An 18221-nucleotide genomic window follows, 5' to 3' on the forward strand; every position below is an offset into this window, starting at 1 on the left:
ACCTCCATCCAAGAGAGCGTGTGATCCTTCTGGCAGCAGGCTAAAACCTTTTATTCAGGCTAGCTTTTAAAGAAGAAGGTGTTTAATATCTAGTCGGGGGTACTGTGGTTTTAATTTCAAATATATTTTGATGGATTTTAATGGAGTTTTTTTAGTGCTGTTTGTATTTAATTAGTGCATATTTGTATATTTTACATTCAGTGCTAGTTCTTTTATGTCATGTTTTATGTTATTGTACAGTACCTTTCTACTTTTTTCTTTTACTCATGGCTTTTGAGTCCTATAAAAACTTCATAGTAAGAAACAAAACTCTAGCAATGTTAATAATTGTTACTATTTTACTTTCTTTCAGGCCTGTGCTTGATACATCAATATTGCACAAACACAGCAGTAATCCACATTTAGCTAGGACCTTTATTAGGGCCAAGTGTAATGTCACAAAGCAACCTCTGAATTCTCTATCAAATTAGATGACACTAAGAGTGGAGGAGGGTTCCAAAAACCGGTCCAGGTGCTATGACCATGAAGTTTTCATTTTAGATTCAGTCTCAAGATGGAGATTGTGGAGTGAATGAATTCATCATTGCTAGGTGCTCCATGTGTGGTGTAGTGGTTTGAGTATTGGACTATGACTTTGGAGGCCATAGTTTGAAGCCCATGCAGCCATGGAAACCCATTGGACAAGTAACACTCTCTCAGCCTCAGAGGAAGGCAAAGGTAATCCTTTCAGGAACAAATATTGCTAAGAAATCCCTCTGTTTGGATTACCGTAAGTCAAAAAAGTATTTAAAGTACACAACAGCAAGGTGCAGATTACACTCAGGGTTTTTGATCAAAGAAGGAATATCTGTTTCTTTAAAACATAAAATTCCAGCTGTTATCTCAATGCATCTCCATTCATGGACAAAGCATGGCAGATAGTATTAAGCTAAAAATAGGGGAAAAAGTCATAGTGTAGTTGGCATAGAGGATAAATATTAATCTTTTAGGGAAAAGGATGTGTAAAACATGTAGCAATTAATTTTCATATTTGATTATAATATGTTTTACCTTGGAAGATAATACGAGTCATTTAACGCTTTTCAAGATATTTTGCCACATTCTGCATTTTACAATGGTGCAAGATTTGCAGTGCTGTGTGACATTGCATTTTCTCCTTAATTCCTGAAGGGAAAATTTGCTGTATCCTTAGTGCACTGTGAGTTTTTTAAAAGTGTAATCAGCACAATGCTGACAGATCGAACTACAGATAAGGAACATTGCTTTTTCAGCAAAAAGATCCACATTTTATCAGGTGAAGTTCAGCTGAGATTGTAGCATTTCAGTACCATTTATAGAGCTCTTCTGTAGCAGATGGCCTGCTGTAATCTGTAATCATAATCACCAGCATAATATCTCTCTCCGTTTTCTGCATCTAAAATCGGGGGGGGGGGGGGACTAAGGCTAGCATTACAAGGAACAGTTTATATCCTCAAAGTTAAATGATGCAAGTCCTTATGGAAAACATAAACGTCAAATATGATGGAACATCTTGAAAAATGCTAGAGGTGAATTGGCCTGGTGCCATTTTGAAGTAAGGCATATTTAATGAAAAAATAGAAGTTATGTCAGTGGTTCTCAACCTTGGCCCCCCAGATGTTTGGCCTACAACTTCCAGAAATCCCAGTCAGTTTACCAGCTGTTAGGATTTGTGGGAGTTGAAGGCCAAAAACATCTGGAGACCCCAGGTTGAGAACCACTGTGTTATGTCATGTTAAATTTAAAATAAAATAAAATATTTGTTAAAAAAATGAATTGAGCCATAGCCTAAGTAATTTTTTTTCAACTGCTTTAGTATATTTAAAACACATAAAAAGAAAATAGTTCAAGCAAATCAAACTTCTTTTGAACCAAGATTGCTTAGAATGACACTGGAGGCAGTTTTCAAAAAGAACAAAGTAATATTTTGCAAAAGGATCCAGTTTTAAAGCACTGTTTCATACAAAAATGCTTTTGTTGAAATGAGTATATATATTCTAGAGAAGGAATCTCTGATACTCTGTCAGACGAAGGCAATCAATATTTTAGACTGAGGGCTTCATGGCCATCTGGCAGTTGATCTTGTCCCTGGCCATTTTTCCCAGTTTGACAAGTGCCCCTCCTCCATATCTAGACATGAAATGCTGCTGCAAGACATCTTGGTAATCTATGCATTGCTTTTCAGCAGTGCCTTGTTCATATGCGTATATGCAAAGGAATAAATGGTAAAAAACCTGACAAATTTATTTATTATTTATTTAATTAAGTTATATACTGCTCTTCCCCCCCAGTAGGACCCAGAGCGGTCTTACACAATGGAAGAATTAGATGCCACATATAATACAAATGTAGTAAAACCAAACATAAAACACAATTAAAAGCCGGTATCCAAATCAAATTTAAACAATAAAAACCATGTGATCATTACAACAGGGACAGTAGAATTGAGCCAAAGTCAGAGCCAGTCCGTGCTCGACTTCATATTAATCCACAGAATCCATCAGGTCATATCAACTCATATCATAGGATGAGCCAAAAGCTTGGTCCCACATCCAGATCTTCAGTGGCTTCCTAAAAGACATGAGTGAGGGAGCTTCCCCAATCTCCCTTGGCAAGGAGTTCCACAGTCACCACCAAAAAAGCCATATTTAGAAATCATTTTTAGAAGTCCCATGATAATCTCTTTACTTATGGGGCAGAAGTCAAAGCCATAGATCTAGTCTGGAATATCCCTTTGCATATTGGTTAGTCATATTCAACAAGAAGACCAGCTTTAGGATTGTATTGGAAGATTCAACTCTGTGAAATTCCTACTGTGTTGAAATGGGGTCGCTCTCATTCAAGATGGCCGTCATCCCTTTAAAGGTGTTAAATTAGGTTCCAAGAAAAAATGCATTACCAGTGATTACTGGGGTTACTCTATTCTTTGTATGCATTAAAGCTCTGTATAGTAATATGTAATATATTAATATGTAATATAGTAATATGTAATATATATATGTGTGTGTGTGTGTGTGTGTGTAATATAGGGGCCCCTGGTGGTGGCGCAGTGTGTTGAAGTGCTGAGCTGCTGAACTTGCAGACCGAAAGGTCCCAGGTTCAAATCCCGAGAGCGGAATGAGCGCCTGCTGTTAGCCTCAGCTCCTGAAAACCTAGCAGTTCGAAAACATGCAAATGTGAGTAGATCAATAGGTACTGCTCCAGTGGGAAGGTAACAGCGCTCCATGCAGTCATGCCGGCCACATGACCTTGGAGGTGTCTACGGACAACGCCGGCTCTTCGGCTTAGAAATGGAGATGAGCACCAACCCCCAGAGTCGGTCACGAATGGACTTAACGTCAGGGGAAAACTTTACCTTACCTTATAGTAATATAGTAAGTCTATTGTTAAACTTTGCACTCTATATTAGAGACAAGCAACTATGGCTCTTTGGATATTGTTTAGGTGAAAATGTATGTAATCTTTTATAATTGGTTATGCTAGCTAGTCCAACAATAGCGGAGGAATTTTGTTACCTTTCTCTACATTGGCATGGCTAATGAGTCCTTAATTATATGTAGATGACAAGAAAGGAATCTATACCTATATAACTTTAATAACTGGAAGCAGTGCCGTGTAAGTGGATCTAAAAATACAAGTTGTGTGGCGCAGATGTAACATTGTTTGCTGTGCTCCATTTATTTCTTTTTACTGGAAATGATCTATGTTCCCATCTCCTGAACGGGCATCAATGGAGCTATAGCCTCAACACATTTTAGTCCTGCCTTTTAACCTTATGTCTTTTAATGAACACAAATTAGTAACACGTGCATTTGGGGAAAATGTCAATGACAGATTTTATTTATGCAGCTGTGTTTAGTTAACTATTAATTACGCAGTGTGGATATTAACTAAAAAAGTGTGCATGTTCATGATTTTGTAACCTGTGGCACTAATCGGTGACTTGTGTGTACTAACCTTGGATGATCACACACATTTGTTTCTGTCTTTTTGTGCACATTGCAGATGAATTAAATGGGATGAGTGTATGTTTGAATCTATTTTGAGCATGTAGTTTAAGGTATGATTATCCATAAAAGAATTGAATAGTTGCAGACAAAGAAGAAGTATTAATTTTAGCAAATGAGAGTGGTGGAACGCAATTATTGTAAAGATGTCCCACGTAAAAACATTGCTACTTATTTGCAGTGAGTTTTTCGGGCTGTATAGCCATGTTCCAGAAGCATTCTCTCCTGACGTTTCGCCCCTCCTCCACCCCACCCCCACCCCATGGCCATACAGCCCGAAAAACTCACAGCAACCTAGTGATTTCGGCCATGAAATCCTTCGACGGTACATTGGTACTTGTATTATGCATTTTGGAGGTGAAAAGACAAGTTCTGTTCATTTGTGCTAGTGGGCAGATAGTAGTGTGTCACTGGAATTTCACATCACTCTGTGTTCTTTCAAAGAATAAGAGCTACACATATGCCTTGTTTACCATCACAAAATAATATCTTTGAACAATATTAAAAGTATCATTTAAATTATTCATTAAAATCATCCCTTTTGTGGTAAACAACGTAAAATAATTTCTAAACAGTTGTGTCACAAAGTGAACTCTTCCTTGTTGGAAATTCTGGTAACTATGTTTGCATGTTTAGCAAACTTTTCATGGTGATAGCTGTTATCTTTGACTGCAGATGCAGACTCCTCCCTCCCTGTACAAGATAAAAGTAAACAGTTCAATTATTTGGTTGAAATAAGCCTGTATATTTGGAACATATGGCTTGTTTGTGATGCTTTCAAATTTAATTTTGCTGTATGTGCAAGTTTATGTTAGCATCAGTTAACAGACTAGAGGTATTTCTAATGGGCGGACTGCTTTTGTAAGGAAAATGTGTGTCTTCAAAGCTTTCTCATTTAGAAAGCAGCTGGTTTGCTGCTGTTTGAGCACCACCCAAGTTTGGTATGACATCATTATGTAAAGTAGTACAAACGGACCAACTTTTTAAAGACTCTTCAAGGAAGTTTGCACAACCACCTGGACTTGGCATTAGGTGCAGCTAAACTGAAGACTTTACTGTTGAGAAGAATCTATGCTGAAGCATGGATTTTTTCAAAAAAATTGTACCTTCGGTCATGTCGGGAGATGTGGTTCTGGATGTTGAAAATACTATCTGTGAAAGCTCTCCAAAGCTACTAAAAATGAAGCGTATTAGTCTGCTTTCACCAGGACATACTATAGATGAAGATGACATTCATGTTGGGAATCCTAATCGCAGTATGTATCTGTGCACTTAGTTTTTGAAAGTTTTGAAGCAAGTATGTTTTTAGGTTGTAATAATATTTTGAATGTGAGGCTTTCTTTGTTGGACTGTGATACATGAGAACTCTGCAAACAATTTTCTGATCTGCTAATGAAGGTTTTTTTTTACTAATTTTCTATAAAATGAATCGATTTATTTAAAAATATTTCCCAAATACATTTTTGTATCAATAACTTTTGGCAATCTTGTACCTGAGATAAAGAAGGTATTTCTGATCCTTGTGAAGTAAGATTAAAAGACATTTGAATATTGTTAAGAAATTAATCAGAAACAAGTATAGATGAGTATATTACAGTGTAGCTAATACGGGTAGAAATGTTGTACAATCAATAACAAACACTCGTGAAATTTAAATGTTATTAATTGTGCAGTCACTGCATGGGTTGTGTTTGGGTGAGCTTACTCTTAATAATTTCAATTTAATATAGAACAGTGTGTAAATGCATTTTATCAAGACATTTTAAAAACTCTGCATTGAATTAGAGCCATAGTATGCCTTTTGTGAACTGAAAGTTCAATTTTATTAGCGAAAGGGACTGAACTCTAGTAGAAGCTTCTGCTGCAGAAAAATAGTAGCGTAATTGCATTTATTCTCTCTGTGGTGTTCTGTACTGTTGCAAGGGGTACTCCACTGCTCTAGAGCACTGCTTCTTAAATGATGAGTCTCGACCCCAAGTGGGGTCCTCTTAGGTCAGTGGTTCTCAACCTGGGGTCCCCACATGTTTTTGGCCTTCGGCTCCCAGAAATCCTAACAGCTAGTAAACTGGCTGGGATTTCTAGGGGTTGTCAGCTAAAAACATCTGGGGACCCCAGGATGAGAACCACTGCTTTAGGTCAATGTTGGGGTCACAAAAATTTAGCAACAGTAAAGGTTTTCTGAACGCCACCTAGGCATTTACACAAATCCGTTAGCAACACTGTACAGTGTTTACAATAGACTTTGCAGAACATGCTACATCTGAACTTTATAAAAAAGAAAATCTCCCTGCTTCATAAACCTTGCAAATGCTGATTTATTATTACTAAACATTTGATTTTTATATCTATTTTACATACCAATATATATTTGGAGTCATGAAAAAATTGTGGAAAGTTTAAGAAGCCCTGCTCTGGAGAAGCTTTTCAAGGGCTATCAGGAGGACACATTTATGAAAACCTTTTCTTCTCTCTCACCAGTGGGAATTTCCCATGAGCAGAGTTATATGGATTGAACTCCAGATTCAATCTGAAGTGTGTTCAACATTAAGATACCCTGTTCCAATTTAGTTTTGTTTTCTGTTTTGTAACCTGACTAAAATATTTTGATTTTTATGTTTTAAAAAAAAAACTACTACCTCATCTGCTATTTTTGTTTTTGAAGTTTGGGTTTCCCACCTGGTCTTCTTTAACACAGTATTCTGCTTTTTCCGTCTCTGTTGTTCTGAATATGGAAGTTATTCCTCTGTTTAAAGTAATCCGTGTTTTTATCAGTCTATTGTTCATGAGCTATTTAAACCAACTTCATATTTTGTAATGCTGGTGCACTTAATTTGTCTAAATGTTGCTGAGAATATAATCATGGAGAACCTTATGCTATAGATCTTTATATAGAAAATGTTTTGTTCCATCATTTTAACTAAAGTCTTCCTGCTCGGGATGAAACAATCAAAGTTCTTCCTTTCTGGGTACTTAACTTTCTGCTCCTGATATCATCTAATAATAGAAGCATGGAATTACTTTAGAGTTAGAAATGTTCCAGTCTCCTGACGGGCATCATTTTGTTTAGTGCTTCTAAAGTGCCCTTTGTACTCTTCTGACAATCTTTACATTATCTATATGAGGTAGGTCACTGTTGTTTTATAGATGAAAAGCTAAAGCAAACATAAGATCTGAACTGCCAGGTACTGTGGTTGATGAAACCAGTGCACCTGCATTTTAAATGGAATATTCAAAACAAATGTGTTGCAAGTGAATAAAATGGTGACTCACTGAACTGTAAAAGAGGTGCTGTATTATATTTTTGATTTTAATGAGATAGTGTTGAGGCTAGTTCTAATGCATGATTAGTTTCATCATATTGTGTTGTCAGAAATTTTCAAGAGCCTGAATGGTGTGTTTGAGTATTGTGGCCGCTATCCATTTCTGTTATTGTTAAATTATAGGTAGTGTGTCAAAATAAGCTACCTAGTTGGTTCTTAGTAATCTGTCCAGAAATTTTACTAATGTCTGCTATTTTAATGGTTTTACCAATTCTCCTGTGTGGTATTTTCTTTTAATTCATGGTGTAAACTCAGGGAGAATAAAGATCAGAGGGTTGTCACATCCAAACCAGGATCTTAATCTGCTTAAAGGTTATCCAGGTGTCTTTTGAAGGGGAGGGGAATTTACCTCCAGCACCATCTTCCTATATCTATATGCATAATAAAAGTGAACATCTGTATGTGTATGTTCACCTTGTTTTATAGGAGTTGTAGTTCGTCTACATCCAGAGAGCACTGTTAACTCAAACAATGATAGATCTGGACCACATTTAGCACACATACCTGATATGCCCAATTTTGAATACTGGTAGGATTTGGGCTGAATTGGCCTTGATATTTGGGAGTTGTAGATACTGGGATGTAAAGTTCACCTACAGTCAAAGAGCATTCTGGGCCCAACCAACAATGGACCTGAACCACACTTGACATACATACCTGATATGCCCAAATTTGAATACTGGAGGGGTAAAGGGGAAATTGACTTTGATTTTTGGGAGTTGTAGTTCACCTACAACCAGAAAAAATGAACCTCACCAACCATGAACCTGGATCAAACTTTGGCACACAGAACCACCATGACCAACTGAACATACTGGAGGGGTTTGGGGGGAACTGACCTTCATTTCTGGAAGTTGCAGTTCACCTACATCCAGAGACACTGTGACCACCACAGACAATAGACCGGGACCAAACTTGACACACAGAACTCCCATGACCAACTGAACATACTGGAGGGATTTGAGGGGAACTGAACAACCATGCTGGGAGCTATAGTTTACCCTATACTTAGAGACTACACAGACCCCACTGATGATGCATCTAGAGAGCAAACTTGCCCAGTATGACAGACTCTAACCACTGATGGAGTTTGAGAAGTTAACCTGGCGTGATATGAGTTGTAGTTCACCCACAACCTTATACATTTTGAGTCCACTTCAGAGTTGAGAAAGGCAGGGTATAAATATGGCAAATAAATAAAATAAAATATTTGCTGGCAAATGTAATGTGCAGTGGCAAAAATGCACTCTTTGTTTCAAAAAGGTATGCTTTACATTTGCTTTTTATTTCGTGTCAAAAGCATTGTATAATAAGTTTGAAAGTGATAAAATAAAGGAATCACAAACAGCTAAATAGTTTTGGACCAAAAGCGGGCAACAGCAATCACATTGTCCGTAGCTTTAATCAACTCCTCCTCCGTGCATGAGGAAGGGCATTGTGGGCAAGCATACATATGAGGAGTTGTTTGTTCAGCTCCACAGTCACACAAGGTGGAAGATTCCTCCAGGTAGTGCCGTCTTGCCAGGTTGTCTAAGTGCACAGTTGCTGTGCACTTAGAATCCCTTATTTAAAAATAAAAAGTGTTAGATCACCAAATTCTCCAGCAATGGAAAGTAACACCAGAGAACTAGATAACCCTTGAAGGGAAGATGGGAAGGAAAAGAAGGCAGGAGGAAATTGTAAGGAGGGAAAATGGAATGAAAAGAAAAATGGGGATGAGAAGGAAGAAAGAAGAAGATCATTGGAGGATAGAAAGAAGGTAAGAAATGAGGAAGGAAAGTAAGGAGGGAGGGAGGAATGAGGAAGGAAGGAAACCATGGGAAGAAAGAAAAGGAGGGAAGGAGGGAAAAGAAGAATGGAAGAAAAGAGGAAAGAAAAACATGAGAGAAGAAAAGAAAAAAGGAGGATGAGAAGGAAAGGAGGCAGTAAGGGAAGAAAGAAAAGGCAGAGAGAAGGAGGGATGGAAAGAAGATGGGAAAGAGATGGGAAGGAAGAGGGAGAGGTGGATGACAAGAGGACAGAAGTAAAGAAGGGAAGAAAGAAAAGGAAGAGAGGGAAGGGTGAAAGGGATAGAGAAAGAAAGGAAGGAAAGAAAAAAGAGGGAGGGAAAGGTAGAAAGGACAAAGATTACGAAGGGGAGGATGTGCGCGCACAGGAGAGGCAGTGGGAGTCCACTGCTGATGAGGCCCCCTCCTTGTATCCAACCTCAACTGGGCCCTGATGGGCACCAATCCCTCCCTGCTGTGCTGCCCCAGGAAGGCAAAGGGGGCAGGCCCCGGGAGCGGATGAGGTGAAGGCAACAGCGATTTGAGGCAGGCAGGCAGGCAGGCTGGCACACACTCCCGCTGCTTCTCCTGTGCATGCACCCACTCTTAGTCCAAGCCTTCTCCTAGCTTTATCATATTACGCAAATGTAATGCACACCCCAATTTTGACATGGTCATTTAACCAAAATAGTTGTGCCTTAGATGCATGTAAATGCTGTATATTAGTTAGCTTTGAAGTAACTGATTTTTAAGGTGTTATCGTTTCAATCTTCCTACGGTTTAAATAACTCTTCATTATTTGCAACCCCCCACCCCAGACTGTTGGGAGGGATTTATTATTACAGAGTCTTGTCAAGGGCTGCACTTAACAAAGCTATTTAATGTAACAGACTGGTAGTCCTGAAATTTAAACACTAAACATTCTGCTCTTTTATATTTTGGCTATTTGTGTGCAGCAATGAAGTAATTCTGAAGTAATTCTACTGTGGTATACTACTAACAATAAGACTGCAGGTGGCAATCTTCAGCAGTGAAAATGAGTTAGGCCTTTGAACAGTTATACTGGTTATACTCCAGCTGGTTGAGCAATTGAGATAACTGGCACAGAATATCCTAATCCTTCAGTTGAAGATTAATTCTGCATTTGGACTGTTTAAATGCTGCCAAATGGCCATTACATTAGGAATTGTCCCAAATCAGTTTGCATTACTACTGTTGTAGAAATTTGTGAGGTAGTAATTTGTGAAATATAGCTTTATAGTATTCTACAGTCCTGCTTTTACAATAGTAGACAGCAGCTGAATCCTCTTTAAATTATCTTCTTATTTCTATTTTTGTAACCTGATAATGGAATGAAGTGCTCTTCTAGCACACAGTAGCGAACTGCTGAAATGCCAATGGGATGTTAATGGAAGATGGGGGTCTGGCAGAGGTAATGAAATGAAACAAGACACAGAATCCTACTTTTAAAGACTTGTGAGATGATAGCTGAAGCTGTGGTAATATCAGCATAAAAATTAGGTAAATTTATATAGCCTTTAGTTAGCTTGTTTGATGAACTGGGAATTGGTTGCTGATTGTTTTATTAAAAATGATTTTTGGTTTTATACATGTAACTTGATAAAGTAGATTCTTGGTAAACTGAACTCATTAATATGGGACGTGTAACTATATATACACACACACAAAGGGAAGCATTTGTGTAATTCGGAACAATAATTTTTCTCTTGTGTTAATGGAAGAGAACTCTTGAATTTCAAATTTTATATGAAAGATAGTAGTAACTTTGGCCTTCTTGAAGAAAAAATACGTTATTGCTTAATTAAACCTACCACAATATACAACCTTATATTCTGGAATGGCTTCTATGTCTAAGTTGTTGCTTTACAGAAGATAATTTATTTGTCTCTTTAAACTATGTTTAAACCAACTAACAGCTATTAAAATGGTTTTCAGAAATGTGATCATCTATTTTAGAACTGTACAAAAGCCTTAAGGCTGTATGTATTTGAAAGACAGCCTGAGGAGAATTAAGCATTTTGGCAATTAGTTTCTGTCAATTGCTTCTAGGTATAAATGTACAAACAGTGGGTTTCTTTTTTGTGTGTCTCTGCCTTTTCTTTTCTCATATTTTATCAAAATTACCATAGTTGTGGCTCTGTCAGTAAGGCACATGTTGAAAAACTATCTTCTGATATTTAAATAGGTTTTTTCCTGATACTGTTTATTCCAGTGGTATGCACAAGCTTATACCTGATTTTTTTCACCAAATATTGCAAATAGTGCTGCCCTAGAGCTAACATAGCCACATCGGCAAGGAAATAATAAATAACATCATAGTTGTGAGTAGTGAGAGCTTCCTCTCAGGGATCTACAGTGTTTTGACTGCAATGCATAAAGTATATAAAACATAATATGCAGTCTCTTGAACCATATATTGATCATATGTACTGTTCCAAAGTATCTGCTATTGAAGACAGCTGAAATTGTATGTAACTTCTGAAAGTATTTTTGGTAAGAATGGACCACCTTGACATTGATGGTATCACTCCAAGTGTCAGTACTCGGAATTATTTCTGTATCTACTTTACTGTATCCACCAATCCTTTTAATCCATTCAGTCTAGTGCATTTAGATCTCTGCTAATCATAATCTGGTAATAGCAGCTGCCCAGCAACTCGAGATGTAGTTTTCCATGAAATACTTTTAAGAGTATCAATGCATTTGTGACATACGCAATTTGAGCATATGTGTTTTTTGTTTAAAAAATATGTCCAATCTCTGTATGAATCAAGCGAGAAGAATTAAATTGAAATGTATAATCTCTGAGAAATGTATATTGCTCACTCTTCAGAACTCCACCCTTGTATCCACAGCACAATAATGTTACTGCCTGACTAAGTGTGAGACTTGCTAGATAACCAAGATAATGGCAATCCTACCTTTTCACAGGTTAGATTTATTGGATTTATGTTGCTCTTTTAAAATGTGTAACACAGCAACTGTAGTTGTTGCTACCGCCGTGTGCCTAAAGACTTTTTTTGACTCCTGGTGACCCTCAGGCAAATCTATTGTGATTTTTTTTTTTTGCCGGGGGGGGGGGGTGGGGGGTTAGGATTTGTTCAAAGGAGGTTTGAATTTTTTTTGAGGCCAAGAGAAAAATGGGTTTCTCAAGCTTCATAGTAGTTGCAGTTAATTTTAAGATCAATATTACTAAGCAGACATATCTGAATCGTGGTATGCTTTTTGGTTAGGGGAGTGAAGATGTGTATTGTGTATAAATCACATATTAATTGGCTATACTATACATTCTGTTTTTAAACAGTTAAGTGTCTCATTATCCTTGGTCTTTCATGTTTTGCTCACTATGTTTTAACAATTATTTGGCTAATTCTCCATTGTAGAGATATCAAAATGAGCTGAAAAATTCACACGTAGTTTTGATATCTCACAATTGAGAACCAGTTGAGTCATTAAAAAGGGAATCTACTTTTGGCTTCAGTTACATATATTGTATGTACAAGGATGAAGAATTTTTTAGAATTTATTGAACTCACATATTTAGCCATACAAACATGTTTTATCCTCTGTAGTTACTATTTTCTGAGAAAAAATATCTCTGTGTGGTCTTGGTTCAAACTGTAGCATTTTTTAATGTGTCATCAATGTGTAGTGTCATTTGACTGCATTTCAGACTTTTAAAAAAGAAAAATTCATTCATTCTCCTTGGATTTGTCACTCTCTCAGAGTAAAGCAAGGCAAATCCCTTCTGACAAAATTCTGAGAAGGAAACATTCCGTAAGACAGAAGTGACTTGAACCCACACAACATTAAGAAATTCCTTGACAGCTTGTGTCAGCCACTACACAGAATAATTTTACAGTATTTTCACATTGTTTCAATAGTTTCTATTTTATATAGGGTCAGACTAAAATAAAATGTTGATATTCTGTTGTTTTATATTTTGTCATATTGTATGGTTTTGGGCATGGCCCCATGTAAGCCGCCCCGAGTCCCCGTTGGGGAGATGGTGGCGGGGTATAAATAAAGTTTTATTATTATTATTATTATTATTATTATTATTATTATATTCTGTAAAACCTGCCACTGCGATTTTCCCCCTTTCCTTTCCTTTCCTTTTCTTAACTAGGTAGCCTTTGAGAAATGCAATTTTGGATAAATGTCTTTGAATGTCAGGCACAAATAAGATTTGAATTCTTTTAAGAAGCCGATATCACAGTTAGGCTTTCTCTCTTAATTATCTCCAGTAGATAAATAGGCTCAGGCTTGTTAAGAAGTCTGTCTTTATGGCAGAAGTAGTTATGGAAAGAATGCCTTGTCTGTAGATAAGCAGAAGAAAAACAATTCTCAGTGAAATCTAATACAGAGTAAATAAAAAATATCTGGTCTGCAATTTACAAACTGATAAAACTGTCCCCTGCACCCCTTCAATTTTAGTCCTGGAACAGTGAAAGCTGCTTCAAAAAATTGCAGTCTGAAGTGCAAATCTCTCTGTGTTTTGTAGCTTAAAGCTGTGATTTGAACTTCTTCTCCCTATTTTATGTTGGATCGGTGTGTGTTAAAACTGGAAAATAACATCCTGAAGGGCATCCTCTTATGACGAGTATGCAAGTTTTATTTTCCGTACTGGAGGCTTCATCTGCATTCAGCAGCATTTCTACTATAGTTGTGCGTCACTCGGAGACTGCATGGTAATGAAGCACTGATGCTGTGGGCCAAAATTCTATTGCCTGAGAGCAAAAAAAGGGATGACCGTTAGAGAAGGCATACCAACACAATTCTTGCTGCTGTTGCTGTTGCAGCAGCAGCTCCTTGAGACATGATGTTGAGCCTGCAGGATTCTGTGCTTTTTGAAATTAACATTAAATCCCTGCTAAAGTCATGGAGCAGCAGCTGTAAGTATATTATCTTGCCTGAAACAGCTACATCATAGGTATTCCTCTTTGCATGCTAATTCTTGATCAAACTGGGGAGAAGCAGGCTTATTTGTGTAACAAATGGATGATATAGATAAGTACAGACAACTGCAGTATGCAATTTTAAAATAATTTTTCCCTGTGAGATTTTTAGAAATTGCCATAGTTTCTTGCAAGAAAAGGTGACAATTTGTACCCCAGCCTCTGCAGACGATCTAACGGTACCAGTATTATTCCATAGTTCCCTTTAGCACAAAATGTTAGTTTAAAGGTGAATCAGTTTTTTGCAGTCTATAAATAAGTTATAGTGCAAATGTAAACCTTGTGCCCATAACTTACTTGCATTTGAACTATTAAATCAATATAAATCTTCCCTAGTAAGCCCAATAGTTCTTTCTTTTTAAAAGATATATTTTGCCTATTTGCTGTGCATTCACTACTTTTGTTGGTGCTGTTGTCCTTCGTTCATTTATTCTGAAATTGCGCAGTTTCCCCTCTTTGAGGGCCCCTGGAAGGGAATGTATGCTTGCTGGGTTAGCTATAATAATAAGTCATGGGAGCCAGCTACTATACCTAGGATTTTGGTGGATTGAATGCCTGTAATTAGTGTTTGGACAGTGAGAATGCAGTCAGAAATGTATCATCTGAATATTATATGGGTGGAAAAGAACTCTGAAGAGAGTTACTTTGCTCTAATGACATTTTGAGATGCAAATTGTCATAGGGGTGAGTCAAAGAGGCTATTTTCTGTTTTCAGCATTGGGAAAATATCCTTGATCTTAGGTCTGCACATTATGTACACAGCACAACATGCACATCAAGATCTTATCTATGGAAAAGATTGCTTGCCCTTTCTTTAAAACTTACCCGTGGGAGCAGAAGATAGTGCAACATTACGAGTAGGAATAGATTTCAGGAAGTTTTAGAAACTCTGTCTTAACTCATTAGGATGGTAGAACACTCTGGTTGCAGACTTCTACCTTGCTATATACAACATATGTAAGCATTGTTCAGATAATCCTTTGAATGGTAATGTGAAACATCCCTTGGAATATGTAGCATCTCAAAACTGGGGACGCAAACATATTCTGTGTACCAGTAAGGCTGTTTTAAAATGTGCTCAGCTCTAGGAGTCAAATTTTTTCTTCTTCTTTCCTGTAACATACAGTGGTAAATATACCAGCAGTAAGATAGCTATGCTTGTGATCTCCACCTTATATTCAACAAGTCATGTACAGGATAATTCTGAACCATTCACACGTTGTCAGCTTCTGTTAGAATTTTACTGTTAGAATATTGTGCAATATACAGATTGCAAAGACGGTTCCAGACTGTAATAATTAAACACTGATAGCATTTTAGATATTTCTTTTCAGTGTGTTTACTAATGAAAAGACCAAAGTGTGTATATTTTAAACAATGACTTATGGCATTCTTAAAACAAATTCTAATCCATTTTGTGTGTTTCTAATTTGTACTAAATTTTATTTTTGTACTATGCTATGTTTAGATACATTTTTAAAACTTGTGTTTGACTTTGAATTGCATTTAAGTTAAAGACTGAGACTTTGCTAGAGATTGTAATAATGTGTGCCTTCTTAGGCCAACAGGGAGACAAGCTCTTTGTCTATGTTTGCTTCATTTGAGGGGAAGGAAAAGATACTGACAGGATACTTTTATTCTCTACTTGTGGTTTTCTTCAGATCATAAGGTAGTTGGAGATTTGTACCTAATCCAAAAATACTTCTTGTGATTCAGAATAGCAGCAATGACCAACACAATGTAACCTAGATTTACTATTGATTTAATAGATCTTGGGTACATCTTTCTACTTTAAGCTCTCTAAAAGTAGTGGGACAAGACTGGTCATCAGTATGAGATGGAAGTTAGTTCCCTTTATTCTGTCCATTGGACTGTAATTGTAAAGTTCTCATTTTGTCACTTCAGAAGTATATGCATTGGGTTGGTGATGAGTCTGCTTCGTGATATTGCTTGCTCAGTAACAAGCACTGACTAATGTTTCTTTTTCATACAGATAATGTATATAGTTCCTAGTGACACTTTTCTATAAATTTTATCAATTGTATATAATGAAGAGGTGTTTAAAATCAAGTTATTGTTTAAGAACCACTCAATGAGATTTCTTGATACAAATGGCATTTCTCTTACGTTTATACAATTGCCTCTCCACATCTGCTAGAGTGAAGGGTAGGCTTGCACCCAGATCAGTTTGAATGAAAGTGATTTGTAAAATTCAGTGGTTCATTTTGTATATTCCCCCGAAAACAGGACGCGGAGTTGGGAACCGGAAAGCCAGCTAAAACGGATCAAGAGAGCAGATGGAGTTAACTCTGCAAGATACCTGAGGCAGGGGGGTCTGCCATGGGACTCCTGGAGAAGCTGGGGTTAACTGCTGTGTCTTTTCTCCCCGGCAGTGGCAGCAGTGTCCATTTCTTCTAGAAAAGTTCCCTAGGCTCCTCCTCCAGAGAAGGCCCTGCTGAGAACTTGCTTGCTCAGCAGCACTTGCATGGGGCGGGCATTGAAAAGTCTCTTGAGTTCCTCCCGGAGCATGATGGGAGTTGACATTTCTCTCTCTCTGTTTCTCAGCCAATAAATGCCTGGTTGTGTCCATGCTCTGATTAGCTGAGAATGGACATAACCAGTAACTACAATTCCCCGAACCCTTTCTTGCAGTTTGCCTTATTTTTTAAAATGTTATGTGGTAAAAACTTAATTCTAAAAAATGGGTAGATTGGTGAATTGATCTGAAACTTGGCAGGTCTGCAGTTGTTAATGGGGTCTAAAACTGAGGTAGGTTTCATGCAGATAGGCCTTAAAATGACTGAGGATTGAGCCTCCAAAGTTTCCTATTGTAGCCAGTGGGCCGAATCGTTGCCAAATGAAAACGGCAACACCCCTCCAGATTTGAGTAACTTTCTGGTAAACAGAATGAGGGTTTATCTGAAAACGGAACCCAAAACAACATGCCTTTGGGTTGAAATGCACAAGTCTAGTGGTGGGCACGGGACTCGTGTGAAAGTGAAAAAACAGTGAACATAGGCCTATCTTTTAACCTGAAAGAACTTTTTCCTAGGCATAATTTTATTGTGCTGTAGGATCTCCAAATGCCTAAAGAAGTCTTCTCTATAGTTATTTGAGGATCCTCTAGTGTGATTCTATGATCAACGTTTGCCAGAGGTTGACCATAGAATCATGCAGGAGGGCCTACAGATGCCTAGAGTGTACATATTTTTGGTTACATGTGGAGCAGCGGTGAAGATGGAGACAAATAGGGCAATCTGTGAATATAAGAATGCTTAACCCGTAAATGTGGATGGACAACTGTCTATTAAAGGACTGAATGCTTGCACTCAGCAACACTGTTTCAACTAATTTTTTAAAGGCCTGCTTAGCTGGCAGAATGTCATTGCAGTTCGGCTTGTGTTTGATTGTAGCTGCACTTTTTTCTTTCACTAGCAACAATGAAGTGACATTCATATGGCCCAGATTCAGGATGCTGTGTCTTTGCCAACAGTTTGAGGCATTCTTTTTACACTGAGTCAGGAACATTCTGTTAAATCAGCTGTGTAGTGATAATGTTTCGCAGATAATCTTTCTTTTATTTCATTCATGAATTTTACAGAGAATTGTGTTTTACTAGTTTGTTTTCACTAGTATAATAACAAGCGTGTAAAAATTAATAGATATTTTCCTATATTTTGCAGCTTTTGCCTACAGTATTGTATTGTCCATTTATGTGTTATATAATCTCAGGTGTGCCCTACCCCTTCCAACCAACAATCAAAATCTGATATGCTTTGTTCCTTTATCTATCTTCTGTTTAGATTTATGAGGTGTGAATAGGTTATTTAGAGATACCTGGCTTCACAAAAGAGCAAGCTGTTTAAATCTGGGAATGTCTGCAGTCTTCTGTGTTATCAACTCACAATAGTCCATTTAGCAGGGCACAGTAGACATGCATACGGGAAAGTATGAAGCGTGTCTTCATACTTCTCACAGTCCAGTTTTGAAGGAATCTATACTAATATTCCCTTGATACAATTATATTAGTGTTCATATACAAATTTCAGGACTGTTCCATTATCCGGGCGTAGACCACAAGGGGATGCTAGACAGAATAACAGTCAATTTTATTGGGGGGGGGGGGGGAGG

General features: G+C 37.5%; 1 protein-coding gene across 10 annotated transcripts in view; it reads left to right on the forward strand.

Moving 5' to 3' along the window:
• The window catches only part of fryl (FRY like transcription coactivator), a 174911-nt gene that overhangs the window by 18353 nt on the left and 138337 nt on the right, over positions 1–18221 (forward strand). For 3 of the 10 annotated variants that reach the window (XM_062981606.1, XM_062981607.1, XM_062981609.1), the window contains exon 1: positions 4433–5281. The exons of 2 other annotated variants lie outside the window; for them this stretch is intronic. In XM_062981606.1, coding sequence (XP_062837676.1) covers positions 5107–5281 — 175 coding nt within the window. In that variant the 5' untranslated portion in view covers positions 4433–5106. Of the gene's footprint in view, positions 1–3215; positions 3393–4430; positions 5282–13285; positions 14028–18221 lie in introns of those variants that run through there. 5 more of the 10 variants (XM_062981613.1, XM_062981605.1, XM_062981604.1 and 2 more) reach the window with 5 other exon arrangements.

Source organism: Anolis carolinensis, chromosome 5, assembly GCF_035594765.1.
Source record: "Anolis carolinensis isolate JA03-04 chromosome 5, rAnoCar3.1.pri, whole genome shotgun sequence".
Classification (NCBI taxonomy): domain Eukaryota; kingdom Metazoa; phylum Chordata; class Lepidosauria; order Squamata; family Dactyloidae; genus Anolis; species Anolis carolinensis.